Source organism: Cetorhinus maximus, chromosome 20 (assembly GCF_964194155.1).
Source record: "Cetorhinus maximus chromosome 20, sCetMax3.hap1.1, whole genome shotgun sequence".
In the NCBI taxonomy this organism is placed as follows: domain Eukaryota; kingdom Metazoa; phylum Chordata; class Chondrichthyes; order Lamniformes; family Cetorhinidae; genus Cetorhinus; species Cetorhinus maximus.
Window position 1 is genome coordinate 84563371 of NC_135898.1, and position 20925 is coordinate 84584295.

General features: G+C 43.4%; 1 protein-coding gene across 1 annotated transcript; it reads left to right on the forward strand.

Moving 5' to 3' along the window:
* The first annotated feature begins 486 nt into the window (after positions 1 to 486).
* Positions 487 to 20696, forward strand: exosc1 (exosome component 1). Its single transcript, XM_078565064.1, has 8 exons — positions 487 to 622; positions 4099 to 4214; positions 8588 to 8662; positions 9875 to 9963; positions 11536 to 11569; positions 13090 to 13140; positions 19406 to 19490; positions 20313 to 20696. The coding sequence occupies exons 1-8, from the start codon at positions 595 to 597 to the stop codon at positions 20417 to 20419; spliced, it is 585 nt and encodes a 194-aa protein (XP_078421190.1). The 5' UTR covers positions 487 to 594; the 3' UTR covers positions 20420 to 20696.
* Positions 20697 to 20925: the final 229 nt, after the last annotated feature.

Here is a 20925-nt window from a genome sequence, read left to right on the forward strand (position 1 = left end):
GAGAGCTGATTGAGGTGTACAAAATTATGAGGGACATGGATAGGGTAAATAGGAAGAAACTTTTCACTTTAGTGGTGGGGTCAATAACCAGGGGCTATAGATTTGAGGCAAGGGGCAGGAGGTTTAGAGAGGATTTGAGGAAATTTTCTTTCACCCAGAGGGTCAGTGGGTATCTGGAACTCACTGCTTGAAAGGGTGGTAGATGCGGGAGCCCTCACACCATTTAAGAAGTATTCAGATGAGCGCTTGAAACACCAGAGCATACAAGGCTATGGGCCAAGTGCTGGAAACTGGGATTACAGTAGATAGAGGCTTGATGACCAGTGTGGACATGATGGGCTGAAGGGCCTCTTTCCGTGCTGTAAAACTCTGTGACACTAAATTAAAAAGTAACCTTGGATACAATTCGGATGAATTATGCGTCAGGTGATTGCTCTGTTGTTTCTTTGCTGCACCGCTCCCACACCAGCAATAGGTGGCAGCACCGAGGAGAGGGAGGGACGCCCGCCGGCCGTAATGTCCCATCCTGGCCACCATCCTAGCAACGGGCTGTAGCCAACCGCCAAGTGGCTTTCGGGACTCCGCGAAGCTGTGATGGCGCCGCTCAAACTTTGCATCCCAGGTAAACGGAGCTGCCCGGGGCCCGAGTACTGGAGCCTGATCCTGGGGCCTGGGGCCCAAGTACTGGAGCCTGATCCTTGGGCCTGGGGCCCGAGTACTGAAGCCTGATCCGGGGGCCTGGGGTCCCGAGTACCGGAGCCTGATCCTGGGGCCCGAGTACTGGAGCCTGATCCTGGGGCCTGGGTCCCGAGTACCGGAGCCTGATCCTGGGGCCCAAGTACTGGAGCCTGATCCTTGGGCCTGGGGCCCGAGTACTGAAGCCTGATCCGGGGGCCTGGGGTCCCGAGTACCGGAGCCTGATCCTGGGGCCCGAGTACTGGAGCCTGATCCTGGGGCCTGGGTCCCGAGTACCGGAGCCTGATCCTGGGGCCCGAGTACTGGAGCCTGATCCTGGGGCCTGGGGTCCCGAGTACTGGAGCTTGATCCTGGGGCCTGGGGTCCCGAGTACTGGAGCCTGATCCTGGGGCCTGGGGTCCCGAGTACTGGAGCCTGACCCTGGGGGCCGAGTACTAGAGCCTGATCCGGGGGCCTGGGGGCCCGAGTACCGGAGCCTGATCCGGGGACCCGGTTCTAGGGTTTGGACCCCTAAAATAGGGCAAAAGCTAAAAACTGTGGAAGCTGTAAACTTGATATAAGGACAGAAAATTCTGGAAATACTTAACAGGACTGGTAGCATTTCCAGCATTTTCTGTTTTTTTTATTATTGTGGCTGATCCTGAGGTCTGGAGGGCTAGTTTTGGAGTCTGGGGTGATTCTGGGGTTGGGGTTTTTGGGGCCTAAGTCCTAATTCAGAGTTACGCAAGAGGTTTGGTTTTGTTTTTCTGTGGGTAGGGTCTCTTGGTTTGAAGTCAAAGACCCCAAATGTGATCCGGAGTCCCTCATGCTCATACCCTGGAAGACACTTTCCAGACATCTTTGTTCCTGTCTATTGGGTCCCTAGTAACCCCGACTTGGGCCCTGTTCTGCCTGGCACCCTGGTATCTGTCATCCACACAATTTGTAACCCAGGCAATAGGGTCCCAGAAAGTCCAGGCCCCTGGCTACCATACGTAGAAAATACAGCACAGAAACAGGCCATTCAGCCCAACTATTCTATGCTGGAAAATATTGCTGTGGGATCATTTACATCCACCTGAGAGAGCTTAACATCTCATCCAAAATCCAACATTGTAGAACTTCCTCCGTACTGCACTCTCAGTATCAGCCTGGATTTTGTGCTCAATGCTCTGTAATTTCAAACCATGATCTTCTGTACCAACTGAACCATAGCGGGAACCCCCAGAAGCAGTGTAGACATTTTGATGACTATACAGGGATTGCAGGCAGGGAAGCCAGACCTGCCAGGTGTCAGAGTAAGGGCTGCATGGATATTTATACATGCGATCAATAGTAGCAATTAAAAATACACAAGGTTAACTGACAACAGCATAAGTATCAAGGCAAAGCTGATCGTGATCAGAAATGCATGAAAAAAATGATCAAAATATCCCAACTCTGTTATTTTCTGGATGCAAATGGTGGTTTTCAGTGATTTGCTGAGCAGAAAGCCCAGACAGATCGCAGCTTTGAAAGGCTGTAACTGTGCTTTTAATCTTTGGAAGGATGTAATGGATGATGATGCCCCATTCCAGAGACTTGAGTGCATAATCTGAGCTGACACTGTGTGTTGTACTGGGATAATTCTCCACTGTTGAAGGTTGCCATCTTTTGAATGTGACATTAAGGGTCTACTCCCTCAGGCAAACAAAAGATTCCAGGGCACTATTTCAAAGAAGAGCGGGGGAGTTGTGTCTAGTGACCTGGCCAATATTCATTCCTCAGCCAACACCTCTAAAACAATGGGACTCCATCCCATTCTCTCAGTTCCTTCGCCTCCGTCGCATCTGTTCTGATGACGCTACCTTCAAAAACAGCTCCTCTGACATGTCCTCCTTCTTCCTTAACCGAGGTTTTCCACCCACGGTCGTTGACAGGGCCCTCAAACGTGTCCGGCCCATATCCCGCGCATCCGCCCTCACGCCTTCTCCTCCCTCCCAGAAACATGATAGGGTCCCCCTTGTCCTCACTTATCACCCCACCAGCCTCCGCATTCAAAGGATCATCCTCCGCCATTTCTGCCAACTCCAGCATGATGCCACCACCAAACACATCTTCCCTTCACCCCCCCCTGGCGGCATTCCATAGGGATCGTTCCCTCCGGGACACCCTGGTCCACTCCTCCATCACCCCCTACTCCTCAACCCCCACCTATGGCACCTCCCCATGCCCACGCAGAAGATGCAACACCTGCCCCTTCACTTCCTCCCTCCTCACCGTCCAAGGGCCCAAACACTCCTTTCAAGTGAAGCAGCATTTCACTTGCATTTCCCCTAACTTAGTCTACTGCATTCGTTGCTCCCAATGCGGTCTCCTCTACATTGGAGAGACCAAACGCAAACTGGGCGACCGCTTTGCAGAACACCTGCGGTCTGTCCGCAAGAAAGACCCAAACCTCCCTGTCGCTTGCCATTTTAACACTCCACCCTGCTCTCTTGCCCACATGTCTGTCCTTGGCTTGCTGCATTGTTCCAGTGAAGCCCAACGCAAACTAGAGGAACAGCACCTCATCTTCCGACTAGGCACTTTACAGCCTTCCGGGCTGAATATTGAATTCAACGACTTTAGATCTTAAACTCCCCCTCCCACCATCCCCATCCCGTTTCTTCCCGCTCCCCCCCTTTTTAAAAAAAATTTATATAGATTCTTCTTTTCCCACCTATTTCCATAATTTTTAAATCTACAACTAATACCTTGTTAGTCTCTCCACCCCACCCCCACTAGAGCTGTACCTTGAGTATCCCTACTGCATTCGTTGCTCCCAATGCGGTCTCCTCTACATTGGAGAGACCAAACGCAAACTGGGCGACCGCTTTGCAGAACACCTGTGGTCTGTCTGCAAGAAAGACCCAAACCTCCCTGTTGCTTGCCATTTTAACACTCCACCCTGCCCTCTTGCCCACATGTCTGTCCTTGGCTTGCTGCATTGTTCCAGTGAAGCCCCCCCACCTTAAACCAGCTTATATTTCACCTCTCTCCTAACTATACTTCAGTTCTGTTGAAGGGTCATGAGGACTCGAAACGTCAGCTCTTTTCTTCTCCACCGATGCTGCCAGACCTGCTGAGTTTTTCCAGGTAATTCTGTTTTTGTTTTGGATTTCCAGCATCCGCAGTAGCTTTTAGCTTTTTGTTTTTATCTCTAAAACAGGTTGTCTGGTCAGTATCACATCACTGTTTGTGGGACTTGCTGTACACAAGGTGGCTGCCTCCACATTTCATACCTTAAAACAATGACTATGCTTCAAATATACTAACTTTGTTGTGAAGAGATTTGGAACATCCTGACATCATGAAAGGGGCTTGATAAATGAAAGTTTTTCTTTATTCACAATCTTGCATGCATATAATCTAATTTGTCAATATTCTGTTGCATGTCTACAGGGGAGAGATTGTGCAGCATAGAGGACTGCACTCCTGGTAATGGCACGTACTCCAGACACGGATACATTTTTGCATCTTTAGCCGGGTATGTGGTGAAGGAAAATGACAATGGAATGGTAAGCAAGGCACAGAATCATTGCATGCTGTTTGTTAAATCAATTCCTGGGCTTTTCAGCCACTCTACAGGGAATTCCAGCTTAACCTTGGGGAAGAGCACATTTGTTCATTCAGTGCCAATTTCAGAGAGCATTTTGTGCATATACTCTCATAAAAATTATTTGTTAATAACCGTATCTAGGAGCCAGATCAGTGGAATGCCTCCATTGCCACAAATAAGGTGTGAACCTTAGTTCAGTGGGTAACATTCTCACCTTTAAGCCAGAAGGTTGTGGGTTCAACTCCCACTACAAAGAATTAAACAAGTATTCCAGGTGCTGTTATGGACAGAATTTGTGTGGTCCCATCCAGTCTGTAATCAGGATGACTGTATGTAAGGTGTTTGCATTTCCTTACCCTTAGAATCATTTTGCCTAATTCAAAAATAAATGCCAGCAGCAAGCTTTTTGGTGATTTTAAAAACAAGGAAGGTTACTTATCACACACTTGTTCCGGATGTTTGAAGCACAATGTCTCAATCACTTAACTTACTCTCACACACTGTTATGACACAACAGTTGGTAAAGGCTGAGTTGTTTAAACCCCAGAGGGAAACTTGAACAGCTGTCGTAACCTATATTTTCAGTTGGTATGTTTGAGATGCAGCTCTAATTTGGGAATAAAACCACCAAGCCTCAAGAGGTTTTATATAAAACTAAATTAAACATTTATTAATGTTTAGGAACTAATTGAACAAATCTACAAATTATTACCATAATAACTTTTAAACAAATCTCCAAATTAATCACTCCCAGGTAAATCTTCACCAAGGTAACAGTAACCCATAGATTTTAAACAGACACCAGGACAAGCACATTTGACCATACGAATTCCAAATGAAGTTCCTTTCAATTTTAAGACACAGTTGTTGGCTTATAGGCTGGTTCGATCTTACATGCCTCTGGCTCTCTCACACAAACACCTTTCCGTTTATACCTAGCTTCCCCTTTGTAAATTTTCCATTGTTTTACTAGGTTTTTTAATTTTACCCAAAGATAAAAACAAAAAGCTAAAAGCTACTGCGGATGCTGGAAATCCTAACAAACCATTTCATTCCACCAATTTTATTAGTAAGCTGAAAAAAATAAACACATTGCTTGGCATCTTCTATCCAGCTGCAAGATTTCACCCATTCTTTGAATGGTCTATTCAACAAATGCAAATGTACTCTTTACCTTCTGTCTTTACTTATGTTTACCCAATTAACATCTCAAACTACTATACATCAAAGCACCCAGACTAGCTGACTTTAACCCAATTAAGCCACACACAGACACAGACCCTACTACAATCCCAATTTAAAAATAATTTCCAATAACATTATAGACAATATCTCTTCATGACACACACAGAGATTAGATATAGATGAATTTAAAGCCATAATTATGAAAACGGGATTTATAACTCGTGCAGGGCTAATGTCTTCTTAGTTGAGTTAATACTTTAGTTGGATTGAAGTTCTTTTAGAAACAAAAGACTCTCCTAAAGCTGCAAAGCCTCATGTAGACAAATAGCCAGGAGAATGGTTCTCAGGTGGACTCGGAAGCTAGAACAAGTACAGCACTTTGGCTGCATTAGAAGACTATCACCTCTGATGGTTCAGATGTTTCTCTGCTGGATTCAGTCTGTTCAGGATATTTTAGCTGCAGTCCTTGAAAATTAGTTTCAGTCACATGATTGCTGGGTTAACATTTCTGAGGTCCAGGCAACCACGATGCAAAAGCAGTTGACAATGGTCATTCATTCTTATCTGTGCTCCAGCTTGTGCTCAAATATATCCCTTTGCTCAATATGGCACTCGGAGACCACTCCAAAGAAAGCATTAACTCAACTAAGAAGACATTAGATAAAAGCAAAATATGGTGGATGCTAGAAATCAGAAATAAAAACAGAAAATGCTGGACAAACTCAGCAGGTCTGGCAGCATCTGTGGAGAGAGAAACAGAGTTAACATTTTGAGTCTGTATGACTCCGCATGAGTCTAGAGATCCCATGTTCCTTGAACGCTGGTTCATCCTTAAGCAGTGAGATGTTTAAGCTTCACAGGTGGCTGCGAAGAACCCTTATTCAGGTCCATGTTTAACTAAATCCTGGCCACAGAATCAAATACTGTCTACAGAATTGAATACTGACCACAGTTTAAATGCCAGTAGCCAGATCTTAAGTTGCAGCCATCTTAACAGGTTTTTTGGTCACTTTCACAAAGTATGATCTTACAGTCTGTAATATTCAGTATCCTTAAGTTTGTACTGAGCTTGATAGTGACAACGTTCAGAGGGGACGTTAAATCCAGTCCCTGATTGCCCCCTCCAGTGGGTGTTAAAGATCCCATGGTACTATTTTGAATAAGAGCAGGGGAGTTCTCCTGACCAATATTTATGCCATAACAAAATCATTAAAAACAGCTTATCTGGCTGTGCTGCACATGTGCTCAGATTGTTTGCATTGCCTACATTACATCAGTAATTCCAGTTTAAAAGCGCTTCATTGCTCGTAAAGTACTTTGGGATATCCCAGAGGTTTTGAAAGGTGCATTTATAAATTCAAGTTCTTGAACTTGGGATTGGAGCATATGAGGATATCCTAAACCAGACCACCTACTAAGTTTGAAAGCATCCCTTAAAGCATGCACTATGATTGAATCACAGCTATGCAGGAAGTTTGCTAGTAAGCCCAATTAATTTTACTTTCCTTTTTCTTTACTAATTTTCTCTTCATCCTGGATTTTAGTTCCACAAATGCTGGGTAGTGTAAATAATTGTTTTGAAAACAAACACAAAGGAAAAGACTAGAGTGATAATCAGAAATTCTGCTTTAGGCACTACAGGTAAAGCAAATACTAAAAGATGTAAAGAAACTAAACCAGGAGAGAGAAATAAGAAACATGTGGGTAAACATTAGAACAGAAGGACAGTTCAGAATGAGTGGCCCGAATAAGCTTCTTTATACAAATGCATGCAGTATAAGGAACAAATTGAATGAATTTAACTTTTTTAACCATTGTTAGTTGTATCAATTGAAGTTAAGCACATAAGGTAGAAGGCATTGATTGGATGGTTACTTGAACACACACACACACAGAGGCACTTACTGACACAAGGGTGAGTGGAGTCAGGAGATGTATGCCTGTAATGCTTCTGTTAAACCTATTCTTAAGTAAAGGCTGGCTTTGGATTCTTCCTTCGACTGGCTATCAGGAGTATAGCAACCATTACTGAGATATGGCTGGCACTGGGAACTAAATATACCAGGTAATAGGATCTGTAGGAAACATAGGGAAAATGGTAGAGGGGAGGAGTGACCTTAGCGACAAAAGATGAAATCACTTAAATAATTGAGAATCTAAGGAGGAATAAGCTGGTAACGGAGATTTTGTGGATGCAATTAAGAAATGGAAAAGGACGTAAGACTGTAGAGAGAATTGTGTTAACTTAAAGTTGAGATTGATAGATTGTTAACCAATGGCATTGAGGGATTTGTGGATAAGACTTGTATTTGAATGTTAGGTTGCAGATCAGCCATGATCACGTTGAATGGCAGAACAGGCTCGAGAGGCGAAATGGCCTCCTGTTCCTAGGATCTCTCCAGTTCCTGCCCTCGATGTCCATTCTTTATCCAGTGAACGCTCACAACTGGGAACACCTGGTTGTTTTCTTCTATTCTCCCTTAACCCAGTGGTGCTGAGGGGGCTTTAACTGCTGCCTGGCTGAGATCAGCTAACTTAACGTAGATCAGAAATTCAATATGAACCTCCTTACTCAGTGGTTCCATTGAGCTGTGCATTTGTTACTTTTTGTGCTTCTCATTAAATGTGGTAATTTGTTTATAGTTGATCCTATAAACCCAGTAAGCTGCCAGGTCGGGAGAGGAGGAGCACAGTCTTGTCGCAGCTAACTCTTTGTTTATCAGTATTTTAGAATGATTGAACCTGCACCCAAGCCCAAGTGCAGAAGTGGCATTAGTTGACCTTCCTTTCTCATTCCCCTCCCTCATGGGCCAGGAAAGCTTTCTGCACCTCCTAGTTGCTAGTTTCAGAAGCTAGAGGACACAAATATAAGCTCGCCAATATTAATCCAAAGGAAATTCAGGAGAAATTTCTTCACCCAGTGAGTGGCTAGACTATGGAACTCACTACCACAGGTAATATTTAAGGGGATAGGATGCATTTGAGGGGAACCTGGACAAGTACAAGAGGGAGAAAGGAAAAGAAGAACTCATGGACAGGGTTAACTGAAGTAGAGTGAGGGGAGGTTCGTGTGGAGCATAAACACCGCTACATGCCAGCTGGACTGAATGACCCATTTCTCTGATAACTCTGAGCTGTTATTCCCAGGTTCCAGTCATATCAGTGGCCCAAGACACAGAACCCCAACTCCTGCCAGAAGTCGGTGTTGTTGTAACATGTAAGGTAAGGTGGTTTCAAACCTTTTCTTCTGCAGCCCCTAATGGAGTCAAACTTTAACTTAAATTTACTTAAAATTTTGAGTCTTTAACCTCCAGTACACCCTGCAATGAGCTATGATCCAGAATACACTCCCTGAAAGTGATGGAAACAGATTCCGTAGTAACTTTTGAAAGGGAATTGGGTAAATACTTGAAAAGGAAATATTTTCAGCACTATGGGGAAAGATCAGGTTGAGTGGGGCCAACTGGATATCTCTTTTGAAGAGCCAGCAAAGGCACAATGGGATGAATGGCCTCCTGTGCTGTATGATTCTTGAATGAGTGGACTAACCCTGTGCCTGGTCAACATTCACATACACTTCTAGTTGGAAGGAAAATAGCGATCAGTTTACGTTCCAAGCTTGAACCCGAGGCCGCTAAGGCCATCTGCAGAACTCATCCCACCACGCCATCAGAGATTGGCTAACAACCATTTCTTAGTCCCTTTAGCATCCCTTAAAGTCCACCTTGGCTGAAAAGTTGGACTCTCTCCACCACCAGAGCACAGTAGCAGTAGTGTGTACCATCTACAAGATGTACTGCAGCAATTTGCTAAGGCTACTTCGACCAACCCTCTACCACCTAGAAGGACAAGGGTAGCAGATGCATGAGAACAGCACCACCAACATGTTCTCCTCCAAGTTGCACAGGACCCTGACTTGAAACTATATTGCCTTTCCTTCATTGTTGCTGGGTCGAAGTCCTGGAACTCCCTCCCAAACAGTCCTGGGAACATCTTTGCCATATGGACTGCAGCAGTTCAAGAAGGTAGCTCACCACCACCACCACCTTCTCAAAGGCAATTAGGGATAAGCAACAACAGCCATGAATGCCCATATCTTGAAAATGAAAAAAAAACCGCTTAATTTTACCCTGCTGTGGATTGTGGCAGACTGTCGCTCACATGCATTGACTGGACTGATCCATGTGTTAACCCTGTGAGGTGTGCATTGTTTAAAGTCTTAAATGTTTTAAAATTAACTTTGCTAATGGTCAATCTCTCAGATATTGTAGTTGTAGCATGTCTGGAACATAGACTCATGAGTTGTTGCTCTTTTTAAACCCCCCCCCGCAACCCATATCCCCCTCTCACTGCTAAGCATCACTTGCCATTCCCCAAGTGTTCTGAATCACGTTTAGTATACATATTAATGGATATTTTTCTTTTTATAAACAGGTGACCAGTATCAACCCGCGGTTTGCTAAAGTCCATATTTTATACGTACGATCCACTCCACTGAAAGGGACTTTTCGTGGAACCATTAGGTAATATTAATAATGCAAACTGGCTCTGCAGTCTGGCAGGAGAGCATGAGTTAATAGTTTGGTCTATAAATCTGCTTTACAGCTCCTCACGAACAATGCTTCCATCAGATTTTGAATGTTTCACACGCCAATACATTCTAGAGTACTTTGCCCCTATGGTCCTTCCCTTTTCTGATTTTATTGGTCTTGCATACCTTGAGGCAAGCAAGTGGTTGAGCTGTTGCTGATCTGCAGTCAGTTGATTGTTCAGAAGCAAGTAGGAGAGATCTGGGAATACTTTACCCCCCACCCCCAACCCAACCCCAGGCCACAGTATTGAGGCATTGGAATAAGCACACAAGTCATTCTCTGCATTTAGGGGACATAAAAAGTTGGTGAATTCTACTCCACAATTTTACAGCACTTCACAATAGTCCCTCGCTATCTGGCATATAATTCATTTCAGCACAACTTTGAACTCTTTTCAGTGAGACTGCAGTCCATAGACTTGTACCTCCTGACTCTCTAATACACTATGCCCTGAAGAAAAAAAAGCAAGGGTGCCACTTGAATTGCTCTGGTTTTGAGGGTGAAAGTCAGCTAAGATTCTGCTTCAGGATACTTTTCAATTAACTCCTGCTGTAAAGGTGAATAGGCATCAAATGCGACAGGGTCAGGATAAACTATGATGCTCCAGGATTTGCAAACTGCCATCTAATACTCGTTGAGGCTCACGTGGATAGATTGTTAGAGAGGTGCTGGCTGGTGTGGAGCTGGAGCCCACCAAGAACCCTGGAATGAAAGACAGAATTGGACAGAGAAAAGACAATGCTGCTTGTGCTAATGAGGGACTGGATTCATCCCACTTCAACAGATTTGGCGATATTCTCTGCACACCATGCATGTTGTATAAAATTAGGACCATGTTAAAATCTGCATGGATCTGTTGATCTTTAGCAGTTTGCTTGTGTCTGAGTTGCTTTTTTTTAATTCACTCACAGGATGTTGGCACACTGGTAAATCCAATAATTATTGCCCAACCTTAATAGCCCATAAATTGATGGTGGTGAACTACCTTTTTGAATACAACTGAGTGGCTTACTCAGCCATTTCAGAGGCAGTTAAGAGTCAATCACATTGCTGTGAGTCTGGAGTCACATAATAGGCCAGGGCTGATAAGGACAGCAGATTTCCTTCCCTAAAGAACTTAAGTGAACCTGTTGAGTTTTTACAACAGTCAGGTAGTTTTATGGTCACCATTATTGATACATAGGAGCTTTTTATTCCAGGCTTTATTAAATTAATTGAATTTAAATTCCCCAGCTATTGTGTTGGGATCTGAGCCCGTGTCTCTGGATTATTAGCCAATCCCATGGATTCCAGTACCGTAACCACTATGCTACCATGCCTCTGTCTATCTTTCTTATTTGGTAGATAGTAGAATTATGATAGCCTCACCAATTATAGCTTGTACCAGTCCCTTAAAACATTAAGTGTTAGCAAACTAAAATGTTGAATATTTTAAGGACAGGACAAGGTTTGCCAGGGAGGTGGACTCAATCAGCTCTCATAACTTTACATTATTTCATGTAGAAGAGAAGATATTCGAGCAACAGAAAAGGACAAGGTATGCACCATCTTTCTCTTCACTGCTTTGGGCGAGAGGTCAAGTATTCCCTCTGTCAGTGTCCTCCTCCATCCTTAAGTTTATATGTTTGTGATGGAAACTAAAATGGTCCCAGGAGTCGCCCAATTGTTCTTTCTGAATTTTTAAAAAAAATCTCCCCTCTCATCCCTGCATTGAAAGTAAAAGCTTGTTGTGTGAGTGAGTAGCAATGTTAATGTTTCATTGAATGTGCTGAGCTTCGATTTTTGCCTCCATGACTCATTCCTACCCATTGGTTTCTGACTGCATTTGGCAAACATTAATGAGATCAGGACTCAGCTCTTGCAGAACAGACCGTCAACTTGTCTCAATTGGTGGCACACTTGCCTCTGGGTCAGGAGGTTGTGTGTTGGACTATGTGTAAGGAGTTTGAGCTGACTCACTATTCCTGTGCTGAGGGGTGCTGCATTGCTCCTCTGGATAAAATCTTCTGCCTGTGTTTTTTTTAATTCATTCATGGGATGTTGGTGTCGCTGGCAAGACTAGCCTTTATTGCCATCACTAATTGCCCTTAACGGAGCGGCTTGCTAGGCCATTTCAGAGGGCAGTTCAGAGTCAGCAACATTGCTGTGGTTTTGGAATCATTTATAGGTCAGACTGGGCAGGGGCAGCAGCTTTCTTTCCTTAAAGGACATTGGTGAACAATTCACCAAGGGTCCTTCGGCAGCACCTTCTAAACCCATGACCACTACCATCTAGAAGGACAAGGGCAGCAGATAGGTGGGAACACCAGCACCTGGATGTTCCCCTCCAAGTCACTCACCACCCTAACTTGGAAATATATCACCGTTCCTTCACTGTCACTGGGTCAAAATCCTGGAACTCCCTCCCTAACAGCGCTGTGGGTGTACCTACACCACATGGACTGCAGCGGTTCGAGAAGGCAGCTCACCACCACCTTCTCAAAGGCAATTAGGGATGGGCAATAAATGCTGGCTGAGCCGGCGAAGCCCACATCCCATGAAATGATTAAAAGAAAAAGATGGGTTTTACAAGATTCTGATAATTACATGGTCACCATTACTGACACCAGCTTGTTGTTCCGAATTTTAAATTGAATTTAAATGGTGGGATTTGAACTCATATCTCCAGATTTAGTCCAGGCATCCTGAATTACTAGTCCAGTAACATAACCACTATACTACTGTTCCCTTATATTTAAGCAAATTTAAAAGATCCCATGGCATTATTTGTACAATTCTTCTGGTGTCCGAGCTAACATCACCTGAAGAGCAGATTAACTGGTCAGTTATCTCATTTGATGTTTGTGGGATCTTACTGCGCACAAGTTGACATCCATGTTTGTATACATAACAAGAACAGCTTCTTTCACATAGTAAAATGCCCCAAGGTGCTTGCATAACAATAGTGCCTACGCTTCGAAGGTGTTTCATTGGTTGTGAGGCACTTTGGAAAGTCCTGGGGTGTTGTACAAAGGTAAGTTCTTGTTGTAAATTTACTGTAAATCTTCTTTCTTGCAGATAGAGGTCTACAAATGTTTCAGACCCGGGGACATTGTTTTATCAAAAGTGGTATCCTTTACAGATCATTATTTGATTTGATATCTGATTATTAGCTGCACCTCAAAATAATCAGTCTAGGAGTTGCATGTATAATCCATGTTGACAATCTACTGCAGCACTGAGGGAATTTATTTTTTATTCGTTCCTGAGGTTTGGGCATCACTGGCTAGGCCAGCATTTATTGCCCATCCCCAATTGCCCTTGTTCAGAGGGCATCTTAGAGTCAAGCATATTGCTGTGGGTCTGGAGTCACATGTAGGCCAGACCAGGTAAGGACGGTAGATTTCCTTCTCTGAAGGACATTAATGAACCAGATGGGTTTTTATGACAAGCAGCAATGGTTTCATGGTCATCATCAGACTTTTAATTCCAGATTTTTATTGAATTCCAATTTCACCAACTGCTGTGGAGGGATTGTCAGAGGTGCTGCATTGTCAGAGGTGCTGTCCTTTCTATGAGACATAAATGCAGTTGCTAACAAACCTGTGGTAGTGGTAAAGCTCCCAAGATGTCATGGCCAATGTTCCTTTCTTAACCAATGAAACTGATTAACTGGTCATTTATCCTTAGTTGTTTTTCAGGCAGTAACAAACCAGCTATACTTTGCCAAGGTAACAGTAGTCACTGAGTTCATTATCTGTAAAGTGTTAAAATAGTTGTAAAACAGTAAGTTACTATATAAAAGGAGACAGACAGTGGACCCAATTGTATCCAAGGCAATATCTTAAATCAAACAGTGCCTAGAACGTTTGTTGTTCAGTCTCTGCCTATGAACCAAGCACAAGCACATCAGCATCCCAGTGGAAGTCCCCTTTATTGCTCAGCATCCTTATCCAGCCAGAAGCTGAGCTGTAAGATCAGAAAGGGTCCTAATTTCTGTTCCCTATAGCAAGTTGCCTAACCTGAGATGGGGCACTTCACCTCAGCACCTCAACATAGAAAGGGAACTTAACTCAGACTTTGGGCTCCCATTCCTGAGTACTTACCAATGGCCCCTGCTGTAAAGCACAGGTGCATTTGGATCTGCCTTTGATGTGATGCCCCCTGCAGTTGACTGTCTCTCTAAGAAACAGAGTACTCCCAACACCTGTTAAACGTTCTGTGGGGAAGCCTGCCATAGGAAAAACTGGTATTAAAGGGAAGGAGAAGGAATTTTTAAATAAAATGCTTTATTTTCCCTATGAAAACAAGATGCGGTTTAGGATTACAAAGCATAAATGGCACAGAAACGGGCTATTTGGCCCAGCTTTCTATGTTGGTATTTATGCTCTACTCAGGCTTCCTCCTTTTCTCATCTAAATCTATCATCATATCCATGAATGCATCTGTGCTATTCGCTTCAGCCACTCCGTGGTAGCAAGTTCCATGTTCCTACCATCAAGGGCAAAGAAGTTTCTTCTGAATTCCCTATTGGATTTCTGGTAACTATCTTTTATTGATGGCCTCTAGCTATGCTCTTCCCCACAAGAGGAAGCATTCTCTCTGTACCCACTCTATCAAAACTTTCCATAATTTTAAAGACCTCTATTAGGTCCCCCCTCGGCCTTCCTTAAAAGAGAAGAGACCCAGCCTGTCGATCCTTTCCTGTATTTCTGGTATTCTTGTAAACCTTCTCTGCACACTCTCTTTTTTTCACCAGTATATTATGGGACACCTTTATCGAAAGCCTTTTAAAAATCCAGATAAATTACATTTACTGCATTACTGTTGTCCAGTCCCTATGTTACCTTCTCAAAAAATTCAATAAGGTTTGTCAAGCAAGATTTTCCCTTTTTTGAAATCCATCATGACTTATGAACATAGGAAATAAAAGCAAAAGTAGGCCATTCGGCCCCTTGAGCCTGCTCCGCCATTCAGTAAGATCATGGCTGATCTGTTTGTGTTTCGAATCCCACATTCCCATCTACCCATGATAACCTTTGATCCCCTTGCCTAACAAGAATCTATCTACCTCTGCCTTAAAAATATTCAACGGCCCGGCTTCCACCGCCTTCGGAGGCAGAGCCTTCCAAAGTCGCACAACCCTCAGAGAGAAAAAAATTCTCCTCATCTCTGTCCTAAAAGGGCAACCCCTAATTTTGAAACAGTGCCCCCTAGTTCTGGACTCACCCAGAAGAGGAAACATCCTTTCCACGTCCACCTTGACAATACTGTTCAGGAACTTATATAGTTCAGTCAAGTCACCCCTCACTCTTTTAAACTCCAGTGGAAACAAGCCCAGTCTGTCTAACCTTTCCTCATACGACAACCCGCTCATTCCAGGTATCAATCTAGTAAAACTCCACTGAACCGCCGCCAACACACTTACATCTTTCCTTAAATAAGGAGACCAAAACTGCACACAGTATTCGAGAAGTGGTCTCACCAATGCCCTGTAAAACTGAAGCATAAAATCCTTACTTCTGTGTTCAATTCCGCTCGTAATGAAGGATAGCATTTCATTAGCTGCCTTAATTTCTTGCTGCACCTGCATACTAACTTTTTGTGACTTGTGCACTAGAACACCTAGATCCCTCTGCATCTTGGAATTATGCAGCCATTCTCCCTTTAAGTAATGCTCTCTTTCCTGCAAAGTGAACAACTTCGCATTATACTCCATCTGCCAATTTTTGTCCACTCACTCAACCTGTCTATATCTGTCTGCAACCTCCTTATGCTCTCTTCACAACATACTTTCCTACCTATCTTTGTGTCATCTGTAAATTTAGCTGCCATAACTTCAGTCCCCTCATCTAAGTCACTGATATAAATTGTAAAAAGTTGAGCCCCAGCACAGACCTGCAGGACTCCACTTGTTACATCCTGCCAATCAGAAAAAGACCCACTTATGCATACTCTGTTTTCTGCCAGCCAGCTAACCTTCTATCCATGCTAATATGTTACCCCCTGCACCATGAGCTTTTATTTTCCACAATAACCTTTGATGTTGCACCTTATCAAATGCCTTCTGAAAATCCAGATTCCATGCCTGCAGACTCTCCTTTATCCACAGTGCATGTCACTCTTTCAAAGAACTCCAATAAATTGGTTAAACATGATTTTCCTTTCACAAAACCATGTTGACTTCCTGATTATCTTGAGTTTCTCAAAGTGCCCAGCTATAACCTCCTTAATAATTAATTCTAACACCTTCCCCACAACAGATGTCAAGCTAACTTGCCTATGGTTTTCTGTTTTTCTGCTTCCCTCCCTCCCTTGAATAGTGGGGTTATATTTGCTACTTTCCAGTCTGATGCAAACTTTCCAGAATCTAGAAAATTTTGGAAAGTTAACACCAACGCATCTAATACCTCATTAGCCACCTCTTTTAAGGCCCTAGGATGAAGCCATCAGGACCTGGAGACTTGTTAGCCCGCAGCTCCATCAGTTTGCTCAGTACCACTTCCCTAGTGATTGTAATTTCACCAAGTTCCCCTCTCCTTTCCACCTCCTGATTTACAGCTATTACAGGAATGTTTTTTTTTGCATCGTCTATCGTGAAGACAGAAGCAAAATACTTATCATTTCATCCCCCATTTCCTTTTTATCTACTATTAACTCCCCACTGTCACTCTCTAGAGGACCAACACTCACTTTACTTTTTTCCTGTTTAAATACCTGAAGAAGCTCTTGCTATCTATTTTTACTTTTCTAGCTAGCTTCCTCTCATACTCTAATTTCTTTCTCCTGATTAACCTTTTAGTTATTCTCTGCTGTTCTTTATATTCTGACCAATCACCTGAGCTGCCACTCATCTTTGCGCAGTTATATGCTTTTTCCTTAATTTCTTTAGTTAACCACGGATGGTGGGCCCTCCCCTTAGAACTTTTCTTTATAGTAGGAATATACTTATTCTGAAATATCCCCTTAAATGTCTGCCGCTGCTTCTCTATTGATCTATTCCCTAGTCTAGTATCCCAGTTCACTTCAACTAGCTCAGCTTTCATGCCCACATTGTTGCCCTTATTTAAGTTTAAAATACTAAGCTTAGACCCGCTCTTCACCCTATCAAACTGAATGTAAAATTCAATTATATTGTGGTCACTGCTACCTAGGGGTGCCTTCACTCTGAGGTCATTAATTAATCCTGTCTCGTTACACATTGCCAAGTCTAATATAACCTGATCTCTGGTTAGTTCCAGAATGTGCTGCGCTAAGAAACTATCTCGAAAGCATTCTATGAACTCCTCATCCAGGCTACTACTGTCAATCTGATTTTTCTAGTTTATATGTAAATCTAAGTCACCCATGATTATTACTGTCCCTTTGTCACAAGCACCCAATTTTTCTTCTTGTATACTTTGCCCCACATTGTGGTAACTGTTAGGGGACCTGTAGATCACTCCCACTAGTGACTTATTTCCCCTACTATTCCTCATCTCCACCCAAACCGATTCTACATCCTGATCTCCTGAACAAAGGTCATCATTAACTATTGCACCAATGCCGTCTTGATCAACAGTGCTACCCCTCCACCTTTAGCTAGCTTCCTATTCTTCTTGAATGTCATATACCTCTCAATATTCAGGACCCAATCCTTGTCATCCTGCAGCCATGTCTTCATACTGGCTATCAGATAATATTTATTTGCATCAATGTGTGCTATCTATTCATTTATGAATGCTACGCACATTCAGATACAGAGCCTTTAGTTTTGTCTTTTTGTTATGTTTATAACATCTAGTCTTGACTATTGGTGTATTCTTAGGTTTTATTTCTCTGCTCCTTCCTGCTATTCTATGACCCTATATCCCATATTACTATTATGGTCTCCTGCTTTGAATCTACCCTTTGATTTTCCACATCTACCCAAGCTTGATCCCTCACCCCTCTTGTTTAGTTTAAAGCCTTCTCTACTTCCCTAGTTATGCAATTTGCAAGAACATACATCCTAGCACAGTTAAGGTGCAGACCATCCCAACGGTACAGCCCCCGCTTTCCCCAGTACAGGTTCCAGTGCCCCACCACCAGAACCCACTTCTCCCACACCAGTGTTTGAGCCACGCATTCATCTCTCTATTCTTATTTGCCCTATGACAATTTGCATGTGGCTTAGGTAATGATCCGGAGGTTATTACCTTTGAGGTCCTGCTTAATTTGGTACCTAGCTTCTCATACTGACTATGCAGAACATCCTTCCTTGTCCTGCCTATGTTGTTGGTACCTACATGGAACACAATGACTGGATCCTCCTTCTTCCACTGCAAGTTCCTCTTTACCCGCTGAACAGATGTCCCGAATCCTGGCACTGGGCTGGCAAAACAGCCATCTGGACTCTTGCTCTTTGCTGCAGAGAACAGTGTCAATCCCCGTCGTTGTACTGTCCTCTACTATCACTAGATTCCTACTGCTTCCCCCGCTTGAACGGCTTCCTGTACCATGGTGCCATGACCCAGCCTGCTCACCCGTCTTGTAGACCTTACTTTCATCCACACATGTTGTGAACACCTCAAACCTGTTTGACAATTGCAAAGTCTGAATGTCCTCCACTACTGTCTGCTTGGTCCCATTACCTACCCCACTGACGGTTACATCTTCCTGTCCCTCACTGCCAACCAAATTAGATGACCCTATTCTAAGAGGCGTGACCATCTTCTGGAACAAAGTGTTCAGGTATTTCTCTCCCTCCCTTACGTTGCGCAGTGTCTTCAGTTTGGCTTCCAGGTCAGTCATCCTGATTTGGAATTCCTCTAGCTGCTTACACTTTCTGCAGATGTGTTTGTCCTGGATCGCCTTGGCGTCCAAAAGCTCCCACATTCTACAGCTGCAACATAACACCAGTCCTGCCATCATTACTTATGTTAGTTAGTTAACTTAATTTAATTACTCACTTAGAATAATTCCTAAGTATGCCACAGTTTCCTTCCTTCGCACCGAATTCCCCAGTGAACCTAATTTGCTATTCACTTAGTCTCTGTCTCACTCCGGCGTAGTCGCCTATCTCTTTGCCTCGCATTTCTAGATGTTCTTCTATTCCCTCCTTCGGTAAGGACTCCATTGTTTTTCTTCCCACTGATGTTAAGGTCTATAATTCCCTGGACATGTTCTGTCCCCCTCCTTAAGTTTAGGAATTACATTAGCTATCTGCCAGTCCTCTTCCTCTGCTATCTCATCCCAAGATTCTTTTAAAATCCATCCGGAGCAGAGGCTTTGTCTTCTTTGAGTTTGTTCAATACCTCTTGTTTTTTTTAATTTTAAATGCACTTATTTTAATACTCATCTTATCATTCTAATGCTAATGCCCTGATGTTTAAACTGTATGACTCGCATTTTCAACCTTAACATATCCTCCTAGATCTCTTTAGGTGATGCTCAGTCTAACTATCTGCTGACTACTGCAGAGAACGAACTTGGTGTGGTTGTCGCACACAGTGAAGCAGGTAAGTAAATCCTAGCTCTCAGCTTTGAAGTGTTTCTGAAGTTCATCAAACTCCTACTTTGAGGGCAGGCTGCACAGACGAACTTTGCTTTTACTCCCTTTAGTATAGAAGGTTGATGAATGGTCTAATCGAGGTGTTTTAGGTGAGAAAAGGAATTGGCAGAGAAACTATTTCCTTTGTGGGGGACAGGGGGGACTCCAGAACTAGGGGCAATTTTAATTGGAGCTAGGCCATTCGGGGATGATGTTAGGAAGAACTTCTTCACACAGAGGATAGTGTAAATCCAGGCATAAAGAGGAGGTGAGATTTCAGGATGAATTTCCAGAGCTTATGGTCTAGGCAGCTGAGGGCATGGCTATCAATCGTAAAGCAATGAAAATCCGATGCAAAGAGGCCAGAATTGGAGGAGCGCAGTTGTCTTGGAGAGTTGCAAGGCCGGAGAAGGTTACAGAGATGGGGAGGGGTGCAGCCAAAGAGAGATTTGAAATAAAGGATGAGGATTTTAAAATTAAGCTGTCGCGGTACCAAAGTTAGCGAGCGCAGGGGTGATGGGTGGATGGGATTCGATGCAAGTTAGGATAGGAGCAGCAAAGATTTAGCTGAACTCAGGTTTACACAAGGCGGAAGATGGAAAGATGGTCACATCTGAAGAATGATCAGCTGAAGCAAGTGATTGAATCCAACCTAGCAGGGAGTGAAATCTTTATAAAAAAGAGTCAGGAATTGGACCAATCTTAAAGCAAAAGAGATGAAATTCTAAATCACTGTCAGCCTTGACCCCCATCCCTGTATATTTTAAAATATGGTCTTTTCCCCTCTTAGGTGCACAGATGGTTCCCATCAGCTGGTGTGAGATGCAGTGTCCCAAATCCCATGGGAAAGAGTTCCGGAAAGTGGCTCGTGTGCAGCCCGAGTTCCTCCACACCTGAATGCTGTCACCAACAACATCAAGGGAAGGTTTCTCCACCCTTGAATGACAGAGACCCCTTACTTCTGTGAAGCCTGTTAATGAACCCAGTTTGTATTCGAATTATTGTTTGACAGTCCACTCCTGCAGTTGGACGCACAAATGACAGAACTGAGTCCGGTTGGGGTCTGGCACTGGAGTTAATGTCACATTTTTTGGTTTGCTACTTCACGCATTCTGAGTGACATTACAGATTTTCCATTTTCAAAGAAAATAAATATTTTTGTTCATTTTTAAAATTTTAGGTTTTAACTAATTTATCATTTTCAAATTATGACTGTCTCTCTCTTTCTTGCTTTCATGTCTCTATGGCATCACATCTTGACTGCTGAGGAAAACAGGCATATGAACTGCTTCTAGACATTTTGTCAGCACCTCTAATAACCATCTGCCAGAAGACACAGATACAGCCCAGGCAGAGTCTTTCAGACTGTGTTTGTTCCCCTCATACAGGAACTTGCCGCAGCA

Bases quoted from the DNA above. Each gene is read 5' to 3' on its own strand.
- exosc1 (XM_078565064.1), top strand. From the start codon at position 595: ATGGCGCCGCTCAAACTTTGCATCCCAG. The intron at 9,964-11,535 runs GTAATATTAATA...TATTTCATGTAG, and splicing joins ACTTTTCGTGGAACCATTAG to AAGAGAAGATATTCGAGCAA. The intron at 13,141-19,405 runs GTATCCTTTACA...ATATCCTCCTAG, and splicing joins ACATTGTTTTATCAAAAGTG to ATCTCTTTAGGTGATGCTCA.